Source organism: Podarcis bocagei (assembly GCF_964188305.1).
Source record: "Podarcis bocagei genome assembly, chromosome: 3".
Taxonomy (NCBI): Eukaryota; Metazoa; Chordata; class Lepidosauria; order Squamata; family Lacertidae; genus Podarcis; species Podarcis bocagei.
The window spans coordinates 85183474-85208986 of NC_138127.1; the positions used below are offsets into that span (position 1 = coordinate 85183474).

The following is a 25513-nucleotide window of genomic DNA, read 5'->3' on the forward strand; positions in this document are numbered from 1 at the left end:
CAGAACGTGGAATGAAATGAGAAATGCACTTTCAGTAAAAAGAAAGAAAGAAAGAAAGAAAGAAAGAAAGAAAGAAAGAAAGAAAGCAAGCAAGCTTTTGTGGAAATGTTTTGCTCTTGCTGTTTGAGTCTCGGCGCTGAGGCAGTACTTTGACCGTGGATATTATTGCTGTTGTCTTTTCCTAGGCAAAGGAGATGTTTTTGGGGATGTATTCTGGAAAGAAACTACCCTCGCCCAGTCTTGTGCTAACGTAAGGGCTCTGACGTACTGTGACCTTCACGTGATCAAGAGAGATGCCTTACAGAAGGTGCTGGAGTTCTACACGGCCTTCTCACACTCTTTCTCCAGGAACCTCATCTTGACCTACAACCTGAGGAAAAGGGTAAGGAGTTATTGTGTGCTTAATAGAAGTTTATAAGGATGGTCTTGGGTTGGCTCTTTTCCTTTTCGATTGATTCTGTCAGGATTATTATTTTTTTAAATGGAAAATGTGGGTGTATAAGAATCCTCACTGGTAAACAACTCACCTACAGGCATATTTGCACTACAATGGGGTGTAACTTGTGCAACAATCTGCTCCTCTGTTTCCTCACTTTGCATGCTCCCTGCATCCCCCCTCCCCCAATTCTGGAATTTGCACTGGGAATTCCATGGATTTTATTGGATTCAACCCATATACAATGGTACCTTGGTTTAAGAACAGCTTAGTTTATGAACAACTTGGATTTAGAACGCTGCAAACCCGGAAGTAGGTGTTTTGGTTTGTGAACTTTTGCTTGGAAGCAGAACATGTTAAGTGTGTTCCATTTGTAAATTGAGTCTTCCGTTGCTATGAGAAAGCATGTCTTGGTTTAAGAATGCTTTGGTTTAAGAACGGACTTCCAGAACGAATTAAGTTTGTAAACCAAGGTACCACTGTATTGATTCACATCAGTTTACCAGAGAATTTTCTGTATCCCAGCAAACTAATGTAAAATTACCATGGAGTCAATTACAATGAAGCATTATATAAAAAATGTGTCAAATTGGTGGGTAAGGTGGGGATCTAAAAAATCCAATGTCTATTGATATGCCAGGGTTCCTAGGAGACCCTGAGAACTGTAGCGTTGCTCAAGTAAATTCTCAACACCCTTTCTATGCTACAATTCCCATGATTGAGAATCCTTGGCCTTGCACAAAGAACCATAGATTCCAGAGTTTCCTAGCGAGAGGGAATGACCGTTAAAATCTGTACTGGAGATAGTTTCTGCTTCTTCGCAACTTCGGTATCCAGCAATTGTGTCTCAAGCCTTCTTCCTTATACCTCTTTTTTTGTGTATGCTCAGAAAGTTGTGAAGATGGGGTAGGGTGGGGGGGGGACTGTGCATATATTTAGTGCATTCTGCCCTCACTCACAAACATTCGCTCAGCACTAAGAACAGTCCGCTATTGCAAAAAGAGAAATGCAAACAGCAACATCAGCACTTTGAAGGATAGAATTAAAGAATTGCCATAAGAGGTTTTGTGGGAAGCATATTCTAAAATAAAGAAGTCTCCAAACTGAAGTTTGTGTTAGTGTATAAGAGTAAAGAAAAGCATATAGTAGAAATATGATTGTGAATGTAACATGGAGAAATCCTGAGGTATGCCATGGAATGAGGCCTCAGACAAAAGGGAGGCTACTCAAGAGGTGAAGATTGAGGCCTGTTCTCTTCTCTGCGTTTGGCTCCTCTGAGTTATCCTCTACAACCCTTAAAAGTGGCAAGTAGTTGTCACTTCATCCAGCCAGTCAGATTTATTAACAAGAAACCATTGCTGATCACAAAAATAGCACCAGCATGTTTTAACATAGGCGATTCCCGGTCTACAAGGCCCCATGTTGCACTGTGAAATCTTGTCTGAACTGTGAGGGCAAATGTTAAAACCTTCTAGGTAGCGTAATTATCCCAACCCATCAAGAAATAACAGATTTTCTACCTTTTTTTTTTTTTAAAGGAATCTTCCTGGTAGAATTAGACAGGGAGCAATGCAGTACATAATGAGTAGCATTTTCCACACCTCCTGGACTGCAGGTACATAAATGATGGCTTAAAGGTATTCTGGCACATCCGCTGTGCTGTGTTGTGCAATGGTTGCGTGGGCAGTTAGTATGTGTATTTATTTACTTGAAGACAGATATAATTGAGCTCCCAGGTCTGTGGCAGAATATTGGCACAAGGCAATTCGTGTACAATGCTTGCTATGGTTTGCATGATATGGTTGCAGTCTGCTAATGCTTTGAAATAATCTCTCAGACGGAAGAATCAAATACACTTTCTAGTTGTGGGGTTTTGTTTTAGCTCTGCATCATTTCTGGTGAGACGGTATGGGCTGCTTTCTGTGGTAATATATTTTAACAGTGTTGGAATTGTTGCTTCAGATACAAGGAAGATAGGAGAAAGCCATGAAATCTGATTAAAAGCCAGAAAAAGGCTTTACAAGGGTATAGCTTTGCAACTATAATTGGCACCATGCAATGAGCGTAACCTATTTTGTCCAGACATTCCTTTATTATAGTTTCAAATACAGCATGGAATTCTTTGCCCTAATTAATTAACCTGTTCGTTAGTATGTTTTGACGGAGATGAGTGAGAATCACCACAGCGTTATGTGCCATTTTTTTATACCTGCCAGTGGAAAGACTACTTATTTGTTTTTAAAATCATGTTGGCAGCAAACAGAGTTAATCATTTCATTATGCCCTGTTGAATTGAAGTACACACTCAATTAGGTGCAAGCAGAATAAATTAGAGCAGAAAAACTTCAATACAAAGTGGATATTTCCTTCAGATTAAGGCTCAAGATCCCTTTATGAAGGACCACTGGACAGTTAAGTCCAGTCAAAGGTGACTATGGGGTGTGGTGCTCATCTCGCTTTCCAGGCCAAGGGAGCCAGCGTTTTGTCCACAAACAGCGTTCCAGGTCATGTGGCCAGCATGGCTAAACCGCTTCTGGTGCAACAGGACACTGTGACAAGTGCCAGAGCGCACGGAAACGCTGTTTACTTTCCTGCAACAGCAGTACCTGTTTATCTACTTGCACTGGTGTGCTTTCAAACTGCTAGGTGGCAGAGCAACAGGAGCTCACCCCTTCGTGTGGATTCGAACTACCAACCTTCTGATCAGCAAGCCCAAGAGGCTCAGTGGTTTAGACCACAGCACCACCAGCTCCCAATGAAGAGATATATGGCGCAGCCACCCCGTATATCACCTTCTCCAGTGATGTGCAGTTGAAATAATAATGATTATTATTTATTATTTATACCCCGCCCATCTGGCTGAGTTTCCCCAGCCACTCTGGGCGGCTCCCAATCAAGTGTTAAAAACGGTACACCGTTAAGGCTGCCTGATATCACATCAGCATGAAAACCAGCACATTTTTTTTATGGGCACACCTCTGCAGCTGCCGCCTCAACTGGAGGCACGCCCTGCCCCCCCTCACCTCACCTGAGAAGCACGCTGAGCAGGAACTGGGAGTGGATGGGACCTTGCATCCCTTGGCCACGCAGCATCACCCGCCGGTGGGGGAAGCAGGCAGACAGTGAGAGTGGTGGCAGTGGCAGTGCCCAAGGTGGAGGAGCACCTGCTGCTGCTCTGAAGCTCTGTCCAGCAGCAGCAGTGCTGCACGGAGGCGCCAGTTGGGGGAGCAATGCTTGCCTTAGGAGGCATAATGCTTTCCTTGTCCTGGGCTTTGGCAACCCACGCTATGTCACTGTTTGTAAGCAATTTCCCCTAATGAAATGCATTTTTTCATATTTCCTTCACAGACAGTGTATATTGTTATGCAAACTTTATTATTTTTATACACATTACTTGGCTGGAGAACTGCACTGCAAAATTTTGAAAGGTGGCTGCGTTTTGGCTCACTTATTATTTTGGGTATTGTGAACTAGTTAAGTTTGTTTTCAAATACACACTGAGACAACTTTCTCTCTCATTCCATCCCAGCTTAAGGAACTGCTATCCACGGCTGCTACTGTTTTTAAACCAGAGCTTTCTTTATGCTAAGCTTAGAAGGGTTATCTGCGGATTGATTTGGAAAGACATATTCAGGCAAAGGAACTTCATTCTTTCCCTTTCATGTTATTCTATGAAACATTTATTATAGAAAGCACATTCCATCATAGCAATTTCCATCTGATTATTGAGATAATGGTATTTTAATTGGATTGCAGTCAGTGATAAAACTGATGCTGATTGATGGTGAGAATGGTTAAACTTGATTAGTATTAAGTAAGTGAACTGCATTCTTTTTCTTTTATTTGCAAGAAGCTGATTGCAAATTAGAATTGGCTACCCTGAGTTACCCAGCACACTTACTTTGCAGGCTGCAGAAGATGTAAACATTGTGTTAAGAATATGGATAAGGTATACCAGATGGGAATTGTTGAAGAAAAATACGATCTGTTTTGAGCAAAGTGGTTCATTCATTACCCATAGGTTGCATTCCTGTTTGTGCTACAAATATTTCAGTTTCTCATCCTTTGAGTCTTTAAGGATGTTGTGTGTCTGTGAGGGAGGAAGAGCTGGAATCTAGGCTTTAGGTGAGTATAATTCTATCAGTGTAACATGCATGGGAATCATACACAGCAAGACATTGAAGAATGGAACAGTTAACAATCATGTCCTTTTGAATCAGGTCATCTGTCTGATTACTTAACTTTTTTTTAAAAAAAGAACTGCACGCCCATTTACCCTTTTGATAAAGGAAGGCATGTTGAGTGCATAGTTAAACTATGGAACTCACTCCCACATGGGGCAGTGATTGACATCAACTTTGATGGCTTTAAAAGAGGATTAGGCCAAACCATGGAGGAGAGGGGTATTGATGGCTGCTAGCTGCAATGGCAATGTTCTATCTTCACTGTCAGAGGCATTATGTCTCTGATCACTAGTTTATGGGAACCACAGGTGGGTAGATGCTGTTGTGTTAATGTCCTGATTGCAGGGTTGCCACAGTCATCAGGATGCTGTCTTAGATGGGTGATTGGCCTGATTTAGCAAGCTCGTATGTTCCATTTATAACTGAGATACATTCCACAGTGACTTGTAGCAGGGTCTTCTGAGTGATGGCATCCCAGTTATGAAACTCCCTTCCATTGGAGATATGTTTGCCCCCCTTCACTGGCATCTTTTAAAGGTCTGTGAAAGACCTTTTTTGTCTGAACTTTGCGGACAGAAAAGGTGGCTAACCAGCTTCTATTTACCGTGACTTCTGCATTGTTTCTGTTTTGTAATTTAATTGTAAATTGTATAATTTTGCAGTATTATGTTATATTTTACTGTATTCTTTGTACACTGCCCTGAAAACATAGGTTGGAGGATGGTCTAAGAATGCAAAAGAATAACCATAAAAGTCATTCCCTGTTCTAACTGTATCCCTTCATGCAAGTTGCAAATCTTCTCTGGGGATTTAAATTGCTGAGGAAAGCTTCTGATAGCACAATTGCTAGACAATAGACACTTTCAGCAGAAAAACCTTCCTCACTAAAACTCTTCCGTGCTGAAAACCTGCAGAACCAGGTTTACTGTAGACCAGAACAAACTTTTGCCACTCATTTGATGCCCCCCCATTATTATACATGAAAACTTTTTCCAACTGTAAGTTTTTCTATCCATCCTACAATCTGAAGTTGCCACAGGTACAGTCAGTATTGTAAATGAATTAATTTCCAGGACGCTAGGTTGAATGAAAAATTGTTGGCCTCAAAATAACTGTCCTACCAAGGGGACATGAGAGCACACTGAACACATTTTGGATGGTTAGACATTTTTACCTACATCAATCCATCCATTCTACTGGGGATTCCAGGTTATACTTCTTTCCACTGGGAGATCTCTTTGAAGAATATAAAGATTCCTATGGAAGAAGAAGTTTCCCATCATCCTTAGTAATGATGAGTGGCTTAGTAGCTTCCCCCCTTTCTTCCCTCTGGTTTGAAACTCCACGCCTTTTAGCCTCTTTAATACTCATCAGTGGAGTGCCCCTAATTGGTACATTGGCAGAATGCTTCCTGTCTTTTCTGTTTCAGCAAATATTTGCTTTAGTTTTTGTGTACACTACTTCTTCTTGATTGCTCTTAGTTTACTTTCACTCACTTGGGGATGGGCGTGTTTGCTTTCCCTTGCACAGATGCATGCGGTAGTTTGCATGATGGGATATAGATGATTGCTCATGCCCTACCAAAGAGAGCTGGCTGGCTGGCTGGCTGGCAGTACCCTCAATTCAGGTCTCTCTAGTGCTCTCCATGCCTTGAATATTTCATGATGCCATTTAGCCATTAGGTCTTTTAGATGGTGTGAGAGATGATTAAACAACTGGCTGCGAATACTACAGAAAGACCTTTTTCACAGGTGGAATGCTCTAGCATTTCATTATGCTTGCTCTGCTCAGGAAGTCTAGACAGGCAGGCAAGCACATGTTTCCTTTAGGACTGTGGATTTGTCTTCTGAAATACGAGATGCAATCAGCACAATTATTTCATAAAGCTATATGTGAAATGATTACCCCATGAAATAACTTGAACAATGTAAAATAATGGCTTTGGATTTCAGTGGCTCTACTCATTACATTTTAGGTGCACACTTAAACTTGTGCCTATTAGTAGCATAATATCTGAATGTTGAAAGAAGTGTAATCTTTGGCAGAAGGCAAACCCTTCGGAAATAAATTGCAATTCTCATTTAGTAGTTAGGTTCTCTTCTTAGTATAAGAAATGTTGGTTTTCAAAGATGCAAGGGCAATACTTTAATTGTAACATCACATAAGATTTGTGGCCCAGTTTGCATGTAAGTTTATATGTCAAACTATGGCCTTGTGCAAATAAGTGGGTTCTCAAAGTGAAGGTCAGACCATGAATGGTAAACCAAGACTAAAGCTTGGTTACTCCGTGTGTTTTGTATAGAGCAGTGTTTCCTAAACTTGGGTCTCCAACTATTTTTTGGACTACAGCTCCCATCATCCCTAGCTATCAGTGGCCAGGGATGATGGAAATTGTAGTCCAAAAACACCTGGAGACATGAGTTTGGAAAACAGTGCTCTAGAGTGAGAAAAACCAATAGCCTGGGTTTAGATGTAACGCTAAGCCAAACCATACCTTAGCCTGGGTTGGCCACAACCTCCACTCTGGAAACCTGCATGTTTTCTCATTCATGCTAAGTCTTGGTTTGGCTTTGTGTTATGTGAGAATCTGGTATAAAGGTAAAGCATAAAGCGACCCCTGACCAGTCATGGCTGACTCTGGGGTTGCTGCACTCATCTCGCTTTATTGGCCAAGGGAGCCGGTGTTTGCCTGCAGACAGCTTCTGGGTCATGTGGCCAGCATGACTAAGCCGCTTCTGGCGAACCAGAGCAACGCACGGAAACGCCATTTACCTTCCCACCGGAGCGGTACCTATTTATCTACTTGCACTTTGACGTGCTTTAGAACTGCTAGGTTGGCAGGAGCAGGGACCGAGCAACGGGAGCTCACCCCGTTGCAGGGATTTGAACCGCCAACCTTCTGATTGGCAAGTCCTAGGCTCTGTGGTTTAACCCACAGCGCCACCCGCGTCCCTTGAATCTGGTATATAATTGTATAAATTTGATGTCACACTTTTGAGCATCTCTCTGCTTGACTGATGGCTGTTTCCTGTTTTGCCTTTTGGGTGTTTTTTCCCCATAGAAGTAAAAGATCAAGAAAAGCTTGTAGCAGGTCAATTCTGATGCAATGACATAAACTGCATTCTTTGCACTTACCATATAAAAGTACATTTGCTTTTAAGATTAATGTATCCTTGCCCTCAAAAAAATCTTAAAGGGAGTAGTTCTGCCAAAAAAAGAGAGTCCGGTCATTGTTCCTGTCTGTCTGTGATAGGGACACTAATAGTTTATATCGCAGGTAGCATTATTCAATACTCTTTGCAAATTACTGCAAGATTTTGAGCAAAGCAGAATTAATATCTGGCCATTTGCTCAAAGAGCTTGTGCAGCTCAAAGACTTGCATGATTCAGAAGCAGATGTTAGATCGATACGAGATGAGAACCTACACCCTATCTTTGTCAAGGTGTTCTTTTCTTTTCTTGCTTTGCAGAAATGTTATATTTCCACATCCCCAATTGAGGCTGCTGTTGTAAGGGAAATGCGACACCATTTTTGTATGCACAATTCATTAAGTACTGCTCAGGGCTTTACTGCCACTCAAGACGAGCATTGGGATATTGTTTATGCTGACCTGTTCTCTAAATTAAATAAGATAAACTCACTTGTCACATTCCATCACACACTGGTTCAAATGGCTGGAGCAGAGGAAGGAAATGGTGACAGTGCTGCCAATCCTTAGAGATTAATCTGGAGTTGGTCTTGTGGTTACATAATTCAACCATTTTTCTGAAGCTAAGTGGAGGTCGGTTCGGCCAGAGTTTAGATGAGAGACTGGGAACCCTACATACACTGCCTTGAGTTGCACCCTGGAAGTCTCCTATGCCCTTTCACTGATTTGAAAAGCAGTTTAGGGATGTTGCATATTGGAAATCAGTGCCTGAAATAAAAATATAGCTTAAAATGTAATGAATGAGGTTAAGGAACAAGAAGAAGTGGAGAGTCCCAGGCCTGGAACAGATGAGACACTGGAAATGAAATCAAGCCTCTCATATTTTCTCTTAGTAGCTTTGAGGGAAGAGGTGGTTAGAGTGGCGAAGGTAGAAGGGGTAACCTTAGCCTCGGCCCAGTATACCTGAAGGAGCATCTCCATCCCCATCGTTCTGCCCTGACACTGAGGTCCAGCTCCAAGGGCCTTCTGGCGGTTCCCTCACTGCGAGAAGTATATATCAATTATTTTTGCATTTAGCCTGTCTCAGACCATCCTGGTACTTGTGTAATATCCACATAGTTCAAGGAACCAGGGCCTTCTCAGCAGCCGCGCCCACCTTGTGGAACACCCTCCCACCAGATGTCAAGGAAATAAACAACTACTGTCATACCTCCGGTTGCGAATGTGATCTTTGCGGGAGGCACATTCGCAACCTGCAGCGTTCGTTGCCTGAAGCACCATGTCTGTGCACGCACGTGGAGTGATTCAGTGCTTCTGCACATGCACGTGACGTCATTTTGCATTTCTGCACATGCGCGAGAGCCAAAACCCGGAAGTAACCCATTCCAGTGCTTCCGGGTTTGGCACAGTCCGCAACCTGAAAACGCACAACCCACAGTGTTCGTAACCCGAGGTATGACTTTATTTGACTTTTAGAAGACACCTGAAGGCAGCCCTGTTTAGGGAAGTTTTAATATTTGATCTTTTACAGTGGTACCTTGTTTTGAGTCCTGGATCTGTTCTAGAGCCCTAGACGCTCCACAAAAGGGACGCTCGACAAAGCGCTGCTCTGCGCACGCACGTGGAGCAGTTTGTGATTCTGTGCATATGCAATTTGGTGCTTCTGTGCATGTGTGAGCAGCAGATCCAGAAGTAACCCGTTCTGGTACTTCAGTGTTTGCCGTGGACATTCAGCAAAATGGATGGTCGACGGGGTGGACGTTTGCGGAGGTATTGCTCTATTGTGTTTTTAATATTTTGTTGGAAGCCACCCAGAGTGGCTGGGGAGGCCCAGCCAGATGGGCGGGGTATAAGTAATAAATAACAACAACAACAACAAATTATCTCCCTCCACCATTTTTCCAGTGTACAATTCTCCCCTCCAATATGCCATTTGTATATCAGCTTGGGGAGGTGGTGAGATTTAGACTGGGGAAATAACTAGCACACAAAGAGTTAAGCCGCTTCCCCAGACTAGTCACACCTCAGCTACTTTTAAAATAAATTCTGATCACAGATTTCCAGCATCTCTTCTGGTTCCCTTCCCTACACTGCCTAAGTTATTGAGTGCAGTTATGCTGGCTTTCCTACTAGAAACCGTTGTACAGTACAGCTGAATGATCCCTAATTTGTCCACGATTTCCAGTGTCTGCTTTGATTTTAAGTCATTTCAGCAGCAACCCATATGTGGCATTTTTTTCGAGTGAAAAATAAGATTGCTTCAAACAATTTATTAGTTTGCAGAGTTTCAGTGTCTTCTGCCCTTGTATGAAATGTAAAGAGCTTCATTTTGTGTTAGTCTAATGGAATCTGTGCAAGGATCTGTAGACATGGTCGAAAATTATTTGGGATTAAGTTTCGGCATTATCATCTCCAGTCAATATAGAAAGCTTTTTTGGCGTTCTTTGACACGCGCATTCAGTGCAGCAATTCTCTTCTGACAATCGGGACGTGATTTAGAAATGACCCTTCCATCTCCACGCCTACTTCTAGTCTAGCCTTGCTGCACTGAAGGGTAGATTGAAATGCTGATGATTTGTGTCCAATTTTGCATTTCATAAAGACAGCTACATTTCTCGCTTTCAACACCAGCCATACACCTTCTCACAGTGTTTTCAGGTGCCTTTCTTCTTTTCTAAAGTTGGTAGATAACATAATGGTAGATTAGATGAATTGCTAACGTTCTGGCATTTCTTGATCTTGCGGCATTCACTCTGCAAATATCTACAAACTTTCAAAACATTCTTCTCCACTTAAGTAATCACTGAAGGTTACTCTATCCGGATGAGTGTCTCAAATATACTATGGTAAGCAGTTATATTGTATGACAAATCATGCAGTTCCTAGGAGACTTCGGAAGTGTAATATGGAAATTCATGGGAGCACCAAATGCAACATGATATGACCATCAAATTGAAATCTGGGCAGCTAAAATAATGTCGCAGGACTTTAAAGGTAATAGCAGCAAAACCAATTGCCTCTGTCCCACCTGCAATAAAATATGTCTCTCCTGTATTGGTCTCTCCAGTTTTAGCTAATTTGTCCTTATCCAGCCCTCCATGTTATAGAGAAACAAGGTGTCATCCACATATTGGTAATTTCTCATTTCTAATTCTCCAGCGACCACTCCCAACAGCTTCATATGGATGCTAAACTGCATGGGGCAGGGGGCAGAGACCTTAACATTGTGTGGCAAATCCAGTTAGGGCACAGATAACACCTAATTTACACTATATCACAACAGACTCTTACAGAACATTAAAAACACAGAAGAGCAAATATTTTTTAGCTCTGTCAAAGCTTTTACGAATATAATTAACAATATAAATGCCTAATATTGTACTCATTAAACCTCCACCTTCAAATTTAAACATTTCCTTTCCTTTCAAAACAAATCTTTGTTAAAACTATGCCAATCCAGAACCATATAAAAACCTGGCCTTTTGGCAATTTATTTGCATTTAAAAAGACAAAATAGAACATCAAAAGACAAATGAACAGAATAAGTTAATAAACAGCACAAAATGAAGATAAGAGAGTCGGAGACAGAAATGTTTCCCTTTTTAATTTCTCTGCAGCATTTCCCCCATCCTAAGGTCCTAGCTCACTCAGATGTGTCAATGTCTCTGTTGTCAGCAACAGACTGGACAAGATGCTGCTGGCATCTGTATAAAATCTGGGTCAAACAGAGAAAAGCATCCAGATGGAATATAGTTGAATCACTGATGGGTTATAGGAGCTCACAGGAAACCATTGCAAAACAGCTTATCTTTAGCAGCACAGAGCTAACTTTCAGAAACGGCAACTGCTAAGAGTTTGCATCCAGCCTCCCTTCAGCTAGCAGCAGGTTAGGAAATGACAGCCAGGTGCCTTCTAATGGCCGTCTCAGACCATGACCCCATCCATCTCAAAGGCCACCAGCAGCCTGATATCTAGAAGAGGGAGGGTTACACTGGGGCCAGTTGTATTTATGGCTGTTGGTTTGCCTTTCTCCTTTGGTTTTTAGAAGGCAAGATGTAAAATGCTGCTAAGTTGGGTATTTGTGGAATGCACTCCACAGAAAAAGAAGCTTAGCCCCATGATTGCCTTTTTAAAAGGACAATTCTTATGACATTTACATTTTGATCTGCATTTTATTAATTACTCTGCTGTGGATTAATTGTTCTCGAGGTGTAATTTGATGGTTTTGTAATTTTGCTATGGCGTTTTGTGCACTGTCTTTTGAGGGCATTGTGACCTACACTGAAAGGTGGCTGAGAAATCTTTAAATAAGGACTAGATCCTTACACTGATGTAAATTCATTATTTTCCCACTAGCACTAGTAGAATTGGACTATGACAGCAATCACAACAGAATGAGAGCCAATGTGGAGTGAGGAGACGTCTGCTCATACAACAGGGCTTCTTCTTCCTTCTTCCCAGGCTGTCCCTTGCATCCCCCTAAAAATTCTGGTGGATTGGGGGCCCTCCACAGCAGCTTTTGGGGATCTATGGGGTGCTGGAGGAGGAAGAAGAGAAACTAGAAGCCTTATTGTACCAGATCTCTATTGCATAAGCAGGTGGACGTTATTAATGTCACCCATTGAGTTTATGGCTGGAATCCTATGTATAATTTCCTGAGAGTAAGCCCAACTGAACAAAGTGAAAGTAAATATACCTAGGACTATACTGCAAGAAAGCTTCCTTTGATTTGATGCTGCTTTGTGGTTTTAAGCAGCAAAGGCAATGCACTCATACAGATAGGAAACATTCAGTTCATTTAGCAGAGTTTAAAATATTCTTTGTCAAACTGTGTCCCACATCCTGCGGTTTGCGGAATAAATTGTGAATCATTTACCAGAGGGATAGATACAATACTTGGTTTTCCTTGTGTGGAGTTGCTTTGAAACAAATGGGTTCTTTCCTCTTGAAATTTCTAAAGTGCACTTCTGGTTTTCTTTTGTGTTTGCTTCATTTTGTTTATTTAGAACACAGATGCTTTTCAGATCTTTCATTTTGGCTCACCTGTCTCTGTGGATGCAGGTTCAGAGCAAGATAAAGGAACATCTAAGCAGTAGAAGGATATGTTTATTTTTAGCAGCAGGCTTAATTTTTATATACTGGAACCTCAGTGAAATAAATCTTTTGATGATGGAGCACAATGCTGTGAACTATCCCAAGTTTTCTTTTTTTAAAAAACCCATTTGCATCCCCCAAAAACCGGCAGTCAGCAACTTTAACTGGGTGTAGCACTAACCTAGATACTTCCAAGTGTCCTTTTTCTGACATTTGAGGCTCCGTTGTTAGTAACAGGGAAGAAAATGAACTTTTGCTCTCTCTTAGACTACACCCAGACTTTGGTTTCCTGTGAGCTGCACCAGAAAACTATTTAAGCAGGATGGCAATTCCATACCAAATGTATCTATCACATGCTCCTTTTAATGAGCAACTTCCTGCTTTTTATGTACTTCTTACTTTTTTATTTCCATTTATACACTGCTTATTATCTGTAGATCTTGAAGCAGTTTATAGATAAAATGCACACACACACACACAATACAATAAAAACAGTGTCCAATGATTTGCATTAAAATAGATAAACGATATTCACATCCATATCAGCAATATCAATATAAATAATCCTAATTAGCATAAAATGCACCCATTCATACAACCATTGATACCTTGTGGGGGTGTGTGTCAGGACCTTGCCACACAACCACTCACCCAATCTCACTCTCACCATCCTTGAATAAGGGAACACCTGCAATTTCCTTTTCTGTTTTCATCAGAATTTCCCAGCATCCCTATTCTTGGCTTCAGCTGGTGGTTAGCGAGGAGAGCACTTAACTGCAAACCCAGGTCTAGATGACATGCTAAGCCAAACATTGTCTTAGTTCCATGCGGTGTGGGAGTAAAAAAGAGGGGGAAGGAATGAAGTGTCTCTCTCCAAGAGTCTACAAACTAGTCTGATCCCAGTAAACCATAGTTCGACTTTCTGTGTTGCGTAGACACTGCCTGTAAGAAGTTTATTGCCCCTGGGGAAGGAAACGCTAGTTTCTGAAACATGCCCAGTTTGGAACCTTTTGAGAACTTAATCTTTTTGGTTTATTCCTGCATTCAGTGCCTCCCCCCTTTTAATCACCCCCCCCCCCACATTGAGGCCTGCTCATATCATTGACCAGATTTCTTGGTCAAAGTTTGCTTTCATTCCACTCTATAGCATCCTAGAATGCGGGCAGATTTACCCTCCAAATGACTTGAGTAACACCCACCAGAAAATTGTGAAGTCTATAACTGTGACTGTACTCATTCAGCAGCCAGGGTGTGGGGAAGAGAAAGGAAGCCCACAATTACGGGAAAACTATATGCAGAAAATGTGGGGAAATGAATTGCAGGCAGCAAGAGGCAGAAAGTAAAATGAAATGTGACAACAGTGGTGGTACAAACATAATCTTAAATCCTAAAGCATTGGATACAATCCATTGTCAGCTAAGCTGTTTCTGAAGTTTTTCTCCAGGCACTGCAAGTGTGGGAGTACAATTGTGCTCCAGAAATATTTTATTGTTGGTTTGCTTTTTGCTTAGGTTAAGATCCGTAGCCTATAAATTCTTAGTGCTGTTTAATCTTTTTTTTTCAAAGCACAGCATTTTTAAACTTTATTTTCAAGTGTGGGTTGAACATGAAATCCTGTTCTTAAAAAAATTCTCCCAGAATCCAGTAAGGGAAACATGCATTTCAGATACCAGAGCTGGTGATATCAGACAGTCTCAGAATTAATGTACTGAAAGAGGGAGTACAAGGGTATGTAAAAAAAACCTGAATTCAACGTCGCCCCATCTTCTGTGTAAGTAAAGGCATTTTCTCACATAATATTAAGCATGCCTTTGAGCTCCTGCTGTGGTTTTTTGGGGATGGGATTATCCCAACACGCCTAATAATAATAATAATAGTAATTTTTTTATTTATACCCCACCCATCTGGCTACGCAGGGACTTCCACTTCTGCAAGAAGGCTTTTGCTCCTCTTGTCGCCGCCTCATGCCCCCTTGGGAGGAGAGTGGGGATCAGTGACTGGATAGCCCAGTCAGTAGAGCATTGGACTCTTAAGCTCAGGGTTGTGAGTTTGAGCTCCATGTTGGGCAAAATATTTCTGCATTGCAGGGGGGTTGGACTAGATGACCCTTGTGGTCCATTCTTGGACAAAGACTCAATTTGTCCATCTGGAAAGCTGCAAGGCTTATGCAGATGGAACATGCATAAGAGTGCAACGTTGAACACCACCCTCAGTATGTGCAAGTGTGAGTGCCGTTAATGCAGAGCAGAAAACAGAAGGATGCTCTTTTCAGTCTAGTCCTTTTCGTTCTGTATTTGCTTTTCAAAACCATAAAATGCAAACCATAGTGATAGTGCCATTCATGAAAACATAGGACCCAACTCATAGGGGCTGAGGGGTCATCGGCCCCACCAATAAAATATATGAGAGGGCCGCCTCCCCTCTCCCAGTTGACGGTCGTTGCCATTCAAATGGTGTGTGTGCACTGTGTCACGTGATCGATGGGGCAGGGATTATCTACATCCCCCACCCCACAATATTTTATTCAAGTTGGCATCCCTACATGAAATTGTCTCCAGATGTGAAGGTCTATACCTTGATAATGGAATATTAAACCAATTCATTATGTTAAGTTTTGAGACAGGAGAAAGGCCTGGAGGGGGTGTCGGTACTCTCAACATATTCGCACGCTTGAATGTGAGAGCAGTGAGCTGAGGAAGGGTGTCACACATTACAACATTTGTGAACTTGCTTGTGCTTGCACATTCGCTCACATCCCCAAAAAGAACTCTTGCATCTTGCCCATGGGAAGTAGAAGCTCTACAACTACGCATATATAAATTACGTGTATCTCTGCAAGGGGAGAGATGAAGTATGAGAATTCTCCCACTTCCAGTATTCATTGTATTTTTTTAACATGCAGAGAGCCATACACACTGGGTGATGCCTCGCTTGACCACTTTGTTGTTGACGTTGTAGAAAAAACTGAGATGACAAAGTAGAAAAATAAGACAAATAGAAAAATCCAAATAGATCCCTATGTTATCGTGCTTGGGATTCTCGGTCTTAACATCAGACCTCACAGATGTGCCTTTAGAGGTCACAGTCTCTGAGGAACTTCAAGGAGTTGAGCTATTTAGTGTGTCAAACTGATTGCTGTGGCATTACAAAGCACCTGCCTTCAGCCTTTTTCTCCCTGCTTTTCTGCCTTGTTTAACAATGAAACTAAAGAAAAGTAACAGGAGAGCTGTCTCTGAGGAATATGCTAAAGGCTACCCGAAACTGTGATATTTGGAGATGATTCTGCATGGGATTGATATGGGGGCAATTTCACACATCATTCAACAGAAAACCCTGGTTTGCTCCTCCACAAGCCCATGCTTGGGGGGACTCCACGTTCTACATATCTCCATTTGGAGAACTCTCCATTTATTCCTGCTCCCTGCTTCCTGCCACTTAACAAATTCATGATCCGCAGGAGGACCTCCACTCTTTCTTCATGGCTGCTAAGCTTACCCAGGAGCTACCTTGTCAGAAGCATACACCATATCAACCTAACCAGCTCTACCTATTTTATCTTTAACAATACAGTGGTACCTCAGGTTACAAACGCTTCAGGTTACATACGCTTCAGGTTACAGACTCCGCTAACCCAGAAATAGTACCTTGGGTTAAGAACTTTGCTTCAGGATGAGAACAGAAATCGCGCGGCGGCAGCGGGAGGCCCCATTAGCTAAAGTGGTACCTCAGGTTAAGAACAGTTTCAGGTTAAGAATGGACCTCCAGAAAGAATTAAGTACTTAACCTGAGGTACCACTGTACCTTTGTGGGACACACTATAAGATGGGTAGGCAAACTAAGGCCCGAGGGCTGGATCTGGCCCAATCGCCTTCTAAATCCGGCCTGCGGACAGTCCGGGAATCAGCATGTTTTTACATGAGTAGAATGTGTACTTTTATTTAAAATGCATCTCAGGGTTATTTGTGGGGCATAGAAATTTCCCCCCAAGGTCTGAGGGACAGTGGACCAGCCCCTTGCTGAAAACGTTTGCTGACCCCTACACTATAAGCTAACTGGCCTGTGTTTTCCAGGGTCCCCTTTCAACCAGTAGTGTTGTTGCATGGGCTACTTTCCAGTTCTCAAGTATGGAGGCTGATTTGAGGGACTCATTCAGCTGCTCCACAATCTCCTTATCCTCCTCTAGAACCCCTTCGATTCTCTTGTCATCCAAGGGCCCAGTCACCTCTCTAAATGCTACCAACCTAAAGTTTTCAGCAATGAACCCCTCAATTTTATTTTATTTTTTTAGCACCCCTTGCTTTTTAGGCTGCCAAATTATAAGGATGAGGGACTGAAGTCCAACTGCTTTTTGTCATTTAACTGTTCTTCATGGTTACTCACCTTTTTTGACAAACAAAAACCAATCAAAAACCTGGTTGAAGTGGCATGTTTGTTTCTTTTTCAACAAAAGAGTGCGTTGCAGGGGAGGGTGAGCAGATACACTTGAATATAAGAAGCCTCTGCCTCCTGGTGATTTATAACATGCATGTGTGGGCTGCTTTCATAGCTGAATGATAGCTCTAATATTTTTGCTCCTTGGTGATACCTTCTCAGAAATTGCCACATACAGCCACAAACAATGGAAATGCATGAATGTGAAAGAGGATTGTCCTTATCACTCTTTCAGTGCTAAAATTTTTAAAAATTCTAATTATACAATGGAATACACCACTGAAACCTGTGTGGTGTTGGACTAAGGCAGAGGGCAGCTGCCATAACACTAGAGACCCAATTGCTGCATTGTTTGCAATGGACTTCCTGGTGAGATGGTATCTTCAGGAGCCTCTCAATTCAGTATATATGGGGCAAAATGATCATTCAGGTATCCTGGTCCCAAGTTGTATAGGGCTTTATACAGTCATACCTCGGGTTACAGATGCTTCGGGTTGCGCGATTTTGGGTTGTGCACCGTGCTGAACCTGGAGGTACCGGAACAGGTTACCTCTGGGTTTCGGTGCTTGCGTAAATGCAGAAGTGCTAAATCGCGCTTTGCGCATGCGCAAAAGCGCCAAATCACGACCCACACATGCGCAGCGCTGCGGGTTGCGGACACTGTGGGTTGTGAACATGCTTCCCGCACAAATCACATTCACAACCCAAGCATCCACTGTACAGTGGTGCCTCGCAAGACGAAAAGAATCCGTTCTGTGATTCTCTTCGTCTAGCGGTTTTTTTGTCTTGCGAAGCAAGCCCATTGAAGGATTAGCGGATTAGCGCTATTAGCGGCTTTTAACGGCTTATCTGCTGATCGGATCAGCTGATAAGCAGCTTAGCGGCTTAGAAAAAGGGGGGAGGGGGAAAAACCAGCAGGAACTCGCAAGACATTGTCGTCTTGCGAAGCAAGCCCATAGGAAATTCGTTTTGCGAAGCACTTCCAAAACGGAAAACTCTTTCGTCTAGTGAGTTTTCCGTCTTGCGAGGCATTCGTCTTGCGGGGCACCACTGTACACTGAAACCAGCACCTTGAAATTAGCCCAGCAGCTAATTGGAACCAGTACATTTATGGGGGAAATTTACACTGCAGTCCTAACCCCTGGGAGTTAAGTGCCATTGAATTCTACTCAGACTTACTTCTTTGTAGATGTGGTTAGTGTTGTGCTGTTAGTATTATCTAAGACTTTGGACAGGCCCTGGTTCCATCCCTCCCCGGAACATTGTCAAAAATCTTTTTGAAGTTGTGCTTCCCTGCATACCACAGCTGGTATTGTGGAATGATCCAAGATGTTGCGAACTGAAACAAACAATGCTGGTGACACAGAGATATTAATAGCAAATATTGGAGGAAGGATTGGAAGCCAAGAATAGATAGATGACTTTCAAAAGTTTGAAATATTATGATTATAAGTAAATTAACTGTGATAATTGCATCCAGGCAAGGAAGAAACAAGGTTATGTCAGGCATTTGTGGAGGACTTGCCAACGTTTCTACACTAGTGGAATATAAATAAACTTCCAGCAAATGTGGATTAAGTTATTGTCTATGTAATAATGGAATATGGCAATTTGTTTGTTTTCTTTTTACTCCCCTACCCCCTTTTTAACTGTACGAGAAACAGTATGTGTTTTCAATGAATGTATGCCCATTTGTATTCTTATATATACACATTTGATAAATTGTGGAGAAAAGGTCAGATTTATATATTAGATGGAAACTGTACATATTCTAATATACTTTGTCAAAAGCTTTTTGAAAGTGCAAATACAATGTGTCAACTGAACTGCTTCTATTTATATACATGTTGACATTCTCAAATAATTCTAATAGGACTTTCCTTTGCAAAAGCCATGCTGACTTTGCTTCAGTATGGCTTGTTCTTCTGTATGCTTTGTTATGCTTTCTATATGCTTGTTTATCTTTAACAAGCCTTTCCACCAAATTTCCAGGGACAGAGGGACAGATGTTAAGCTAACTGTCCTGTAATTTTAGGGACACCCCCCCATCCTTTTTCTAAAATTGGTGTTACGTTGGCTGCTTTCTAGTCCTGAGCCTGGAGTCTGATCTGAGGGAACTGTTAGAGTTACATATTTGGAAGTCTTCCCCACTATTGCAAGATAGTAAAAAGCTAAAGGGACCCCTGACCACTAGGTCCAGTCGTGACCGACTCTGGGGTTGCGGCGCTCATCTCGCTTTACTGGCCGAGGGAGCCGGCGTACAGCTTCCGGGTCATGTGGCCAGCATGACCAAGCCGCTTCTGGCGAACCACAGCAGCGCACGGAAACGCCGTTTATTGCAAGATAGTAATTATGTTTAAATCAGCATCTATATGTATAAATCAGCCTATACAATCCTGTATCCTCTATTCTGCTGATTTATTTCTTCCATTTGGTGAGTGCGTAAGTAGCCGCCCTAGAGAAAACATTTCCATAGGATTCACCAAGCATTCAGATTCCAAGGGTCATGAAACATCTGAGTAGTTTAAAGGCTTTTCATAAACAGTTTCATTACGAGATGAAGGTGACTGTGGCTGCTTTCTCTGGGATAAAACAATTGGGAACAATGGCTAAGTGAAGCTGTCATTTTTCCTATTGCTCAAGAATTTTTTCTACGCATTAAAGGATAAAAATCCAGCAAAAGATCAAAGTTAAGATCAAAGAGACCCAAGGTATGCTTAACACTTGAATTGTCTAATGTGAGGCACCAATTATATTTAAACCAGAGATTCTTAGCCTACTTAAAATCACAGTCTCTCTCTGTCTCTCTTCTCTCTCTCTCTCTCTCTCTCTCTCTCTCTCTCTCTCTCTCTCTGTGTGTGTGTGTGTGCAGAGAGAGTTTGAACTTCTGTGAACAAACCTTTTCAACCAACAATACTTAGTCTGATCACAACAATGTGTCATAAATTGTATGAAGGACAGGAGGGATAGAAATCATGGCATTGTCACAAACAGCCTTCTGAATCATAAATTGCTTCTAAACCTATAAAAGCAATAGATTATATACATAAAACATCAAGGAAATCCATAAAAATAATTAGGCATACCAAACTATGAACTTCTCTGCCTGCTACCTTATTAAGGAAAATTTACAAAAAGATGATGTACCGGTGGTACTTGACACCCAGCAAACTGGTGGAAATGTACAGAAAAGGGTCAAATCTATGCTGGAAGTGCCAAGAGGTAGATGGTGGTTGTGTAAATATGCTAGAGAATACTGGGAGATGCTTCATACAGAATTAAAAAAAGGTCCTTAAGGTCTCATTTCCCCAAAGACCTGAGGCATTTCTATTAGAGATAACAAGTGATGATATTCCAAAAGAGGCGCTCAGTCTCTTTTTATATGCGACTGCTGCAGCTAGAGTGGTATAAGCAAAAAAATGGAAAGAAAAAGAGAAACCCACGAAAGAAATTTGGCAGAATAAATTGATAGAATACACAGAATTAGTAACTTTGACTGCGAAACTAAGAAATTAGAATGAGTCATGCATAAGAGATGAGTGGAAATGTTTTGAAGAGTATCCTAGAGGGAATTAATAATAATAATAATAATAATAATAATAATAATAATAATAATAATAATTTTTTATTTATATATCGCCCTCCCCGGCCAAAGCCGGGCTCAGAGCAGCTAACAACAAGTAAAAATAGCACGGTGTACATAAAATCACACAGTCAATTAATTAAAATACATTCTAAAATCAATTCAGAATCAAATTAATGGCAACCATTGGGCTAGAGTTCTATGAGGATTACAGAAGAGGGGGGTTAGACTGTGCTTTGGCCAAAGGCCTGGTGGAACAGCTCCATCTTGCAGGCTCTGCAGAAAGATGTCAAGTTCCGCAGGGCCCTAGTCTCTTAGGACAGAGCGTTCCACCAAATTGGGGCCACGGCTGAAAAAGCCCTGGCTTTGGTCGAGGCCAGCCTAACCTCTCTGTGGCCCGGGATCACCAATATGTTTTTATTTGAAGACCATAAGGTCATCTGTGTGACATACCAGGAGACGCGTTCCTGTAGGTGCGAGGGTCCTGGGCCGTATAGGGCTTTAAAAGTTAAAACCAGCACCTTAAACCTGATCCTGTACTCCACCAGGAGCCAGTGCAGCTGGTATAGCAGTCAATTTAACCTACAAGTAGGAATGAACATATAAGCAGCAGAGAACATTCAGTAAAGGAAGATTCAAGATGAAAATGGATGAAATAATAAATTATACAGACGACAAAACTTTATGTAGAATGCCATGGGGAGATGGCCTGAGAAATCCGAGGGTAAGAGATAATGATGAATATTGAAACAAAAAATATTGAAACAAAATAAAAAAAATTCCTTGCAGTAGCACCTTAGAGACCAACTAAGTTTGTTATTGGTATGAGCTTTCGCATGCATTCACACTTCTTCAGATAGTGCATGCACACAAAAGCTCATACCAATAACAAACTTAGTTGGTCTCTAAGGTGCTACTGGAAGAATTTTTTTTTAATTTTATGTTACGGCAGACCAACACGGCTACCTACCTGTAACTAGAATGGTGAATATTGCATGGTGTATATATAAGTTGTAAAAATGCATAAACAAAATAAAAATGATAATAACTAGGCATACCTTAGAGGAGTGATAAGGGATTTCTGAATTGTCACAAATAGCACCCAGCATTATATGTTGCCTCAAATGTGATGGGTTTCATCACACACCCTGTCAGAGTCTTTTGGCCAGCAAGGCCACAGCTGACCTGAAGCAGATGAGGCAGCAAGGAATGGAGCTCATAAGCCAGGTGGGAAGCCATACGGTATATCTAAGGCCACACAATTTGTGGAACTGAGGATAAGATACAGGTCAGGGAAATCATGGTCAAATGGGTGTGGGATACAGAAAGCAGAGGCAGGAGAGAGAGAGGAACCACATGATAGTGCAGAAGGGCAGCCTTGCAGGTGTTGGCCTCAGCAGTGAGTTGCCCATTCTGAAGGAGTGCAGCTAGCAAGGAGCGAAGTGGGGCTGGTTCTCCTGGGCTACTTGATGCCCAAGCTCAAGAGTGCCTGTTGTCTGGCCCAAAATGCCTACATTTCCTTCCTGGTCCTGGAAGGCCAATGAGCCAGGGAACTGGTGTCTGGGCCCATAGGGGGTCTCTGTTTGCTCCTGCAGTGCTTGACCATGCTCAGCTGACAGAGACAAGCTGCTCATGGGCCGCACTGTGCTTCCTATGTCAATCAAAATACTTGCTAAGGCAGGAGTAGGAAAGTCTTGCTAGACCACAGCTCCCATCCCTGGCCACTGTCTCTGCTGGTTGAGGCGGATAGGAGTTGGAGTCCAACAGTATCTGGCAGCCCATAGTTTCCCTACCTCTGCTCTGTGGCATGTTGAATTCTAGTTACATCTAGTTGATACTGGGCTTGATCCAGATTTCACCTTCCATTTCGCTGTTCTGAAGGGGCCCCTAATCTTCCAGAACAGGGTGGAAAGTTGTGCTGGAGGCAATTGGCAAAAGCCACCTGCTCCAAGAGGAGCGTTCTCTGTGCAGAACTCCATGGAGGAGATCCTTCCACTTGTATGAGATGCAGTCCACTGGCACGGCCAACTTTTTCACACAGTAAAATTAATTGTTCATGGCAGAAGTGAGAGGAGCTGGATCTGCTGAATTTCATCTTGTCATGTTCCTATTAAAGGCACAAGGTCCTCTGTCAGGGAAGGAATGAGTAACATAAAGCAAACTGTGCCTCTCCATTTGGAAAAAACACATTGCTTCTCCAGCCATCCTCTATCTGAACAGTGAAATAGGAACGAGAAGACAAATTTCCTGTATCCAATGGTATGCCAGGGAAATGAAGAGACAAAATAAACTTAACCAACCCCCATCAGGGTCTGCATGCATTCCTTTGCATGAGTTAAGTGTTTAGCTTTTGTGGTCCAATTATGTGCTTTCAAGAGGAGGAGGAATGTGCGCTAATGGAAAGGTGTGGCAGCCTAATGGGGTCTGGACAATCAGAGTTATTTGTCAGAGTCACAGGTATCCAGCCCATGCTCATGTTCCAGAGGAGGACTTCACAGTCCCACTCTCAGGAAACTGCATGAGGACTACAAATGGAGTTATGTAGCAATAACTGAAGACAAAGGTGTGGGAAAATGTAACAGGCAATTAGTTTCTGTGTCAGTTTCTCACCCAATGGATATAGTAGACATTAAGCCAGGCATGGAAGAAAGATTCAACATCAAATGAAAGCTATGCCACTTAGAAGCTGTGTAAAAATGCATAATGTTCCCAATACAGTCATACCTCGTGTTGCGTTCCGCTCTTCTTACAGAATTTTAGCTTACAAACGTGGCAAACCCAGAAGTGTTTAATTCTGGGTTCACCGCCCGCGCATGCACAGAAGTGATCTGCGCCCTTTGCGCATGCACAGAAGCGCTCGATCGCGCTGTGCGGCAGAAGGTGCTCTAGCTATGTGCGGAAGAGGTGCTCTAGTTGCGGACTTTTCAGGGTGCAAACGGCACCCAGAAATGGATTAAATCTGTTATTATAACTAGAGGTACCACTATAGTTAAGAAATGCCCAAATAATTGGCTTGCTGTTAAAAAGGATTTGCTGGTATCCTAAGGTTTTCCCAGTGTGCCTTGTCAAAGGCTCTTAAGGAAAATGTTTTCATGGAGTTGGAGGAAATCTCTTATGGCCTCCAACCCCAAAGATAGCTGATCTGTAAGAGAACCTATTGATTAAGCAGAGGAAGGAAAGAGCAGGAATAAACGGACTCCCCCCCTTTCACACTGGAGGGAGTATTACCCATAATAACTAAATAGAAACAAGCGGTTGGATCCAAAGGTACAAGATACAAGCAGAAAGATCCTTCCACTTGCACAAAGTCCACCCCATCCATCCCTGCAATTAGCTGCTCTTGACAATATTAGGAGGCATTGCTCCTTTTCCATAGTTGGCAATAGTGGGCATAGAGCCACTAACTCAAGAGGGTCAGTGTCTTTGTGTGGAATGGCTCCTTGGCTTAGATTAGACAATTTCGGAATGACAGTTTTGTCAACAGATAATAAGCTTAATTAGGATGGCCACTTATGCATAGCCAAAGAGAGAAAGAGAGGAAATAGAGCTCACAGATGGGATGCAGATTTCCAGACATTGTGCACCTGCTAATTTAGATGTATAGGTGCACATTTATAAATAACTGCTTTAACTTAATTTCAGTAGAAGTACAGTACAAATCACCAGTGGAGAAGACTATTGTCGGGTGATCTGTGTGCCTATTACCTAAGTGATTAATTCAAGACCTCTGCTTTCCCTTCTTATAGTGTTATGTCTTTACACAGGACTTGGGCCAGAGAGCATTTCAAATACAAGATTGTCCTCTATAAAATAGTATACATGGCCACAGTAGCCAGCCGTGTCCTGTGTGTTTTAGTGTAGGGCTGGGTGATGTATCAATATATTGTCCAAAACCGGTTAGAAGTCCATATCGTGATATCGGTTGCATAATTTTTGACCTGGCAATATATTGCAAAACATGATGTATATGTGTGTGTTTGTGTGCTATGCAAAAACCACAATATGGGGAAAAACCGTAAAGCCAGCCAATGCTTCTCCTGATTCTTGCAGCTCCTGTTAACACTTGCTGGCTCAGCTTTCTCCGCCTCGTGCAGGGAGCAGCAAATCACATGAGCAGGAGGACGTAAAAATTGTGATGCAGGGAAAACTCTGAAGGCAGCCGTTGCCTCTACATGGCTCCATCCTTATATCAGATATCATGATATTGCAATGTTTAGCTGGGGGATATATCATGATGTTGAAAACCAGAGATTGCCCAGCCTTAGTGTGGTGGAGCCTCCCTCCCAACACTGGCATTTTATGGGGCTGGGATAGGGGAGCATAATGGTGGGGTGAATGTGGTGCAAATGCAGTAGCAGAGCCAATACATGCATTCCTGCCCTTGCAGCAGCTCAACTCCAGGTAAGCTGCAGCGATGCTCTCCAACACCACTCCATCACTCAAGCTACTACCTGCCCATAGCCAAAGGCACCATGCAAGAGTAAGAGCTTCTGTCTTACGAGCATTTGGAACCTTTTGGTTTTCTGCTGTACAGTGGTACCTCGGGTTAAGAACTTAATTTGTTCTGGAGGTCCGTTCTTAACCTGAAACTGTTCTTAACCTGAGGTACCACTTTAGCTAATGGGGCCTCCTGCTG

At 42.3% G+C, this 25513-nt stretch overlaps 1 protein-coding gene across 4 annotated transcripts in view; it reads left to right on the plus strand.

Annotated features, from left to right (window-relative positions):
* The window catches only part of KCNH1 (potassium voltage-gated channel subfamily H member 1), a 249115-nt gene that overhangs the window by 137784 nt on the left and 85818 nt on the right, over positions 1-25513 (plus strand). For all 4 annotated transcript variants that reach the window (XM_081185983.1, XM_081185984.1, XM_081185985.1 and 1 more), the window contains exon 10: positions 186-382. In XM_081185983.1, the coding sequence (XP_081042109.1) occupies positions 186-382 (197 nt within the window). The remainder of the gene's footprint in view (positions 1-185; positions 383-25513) is intronic.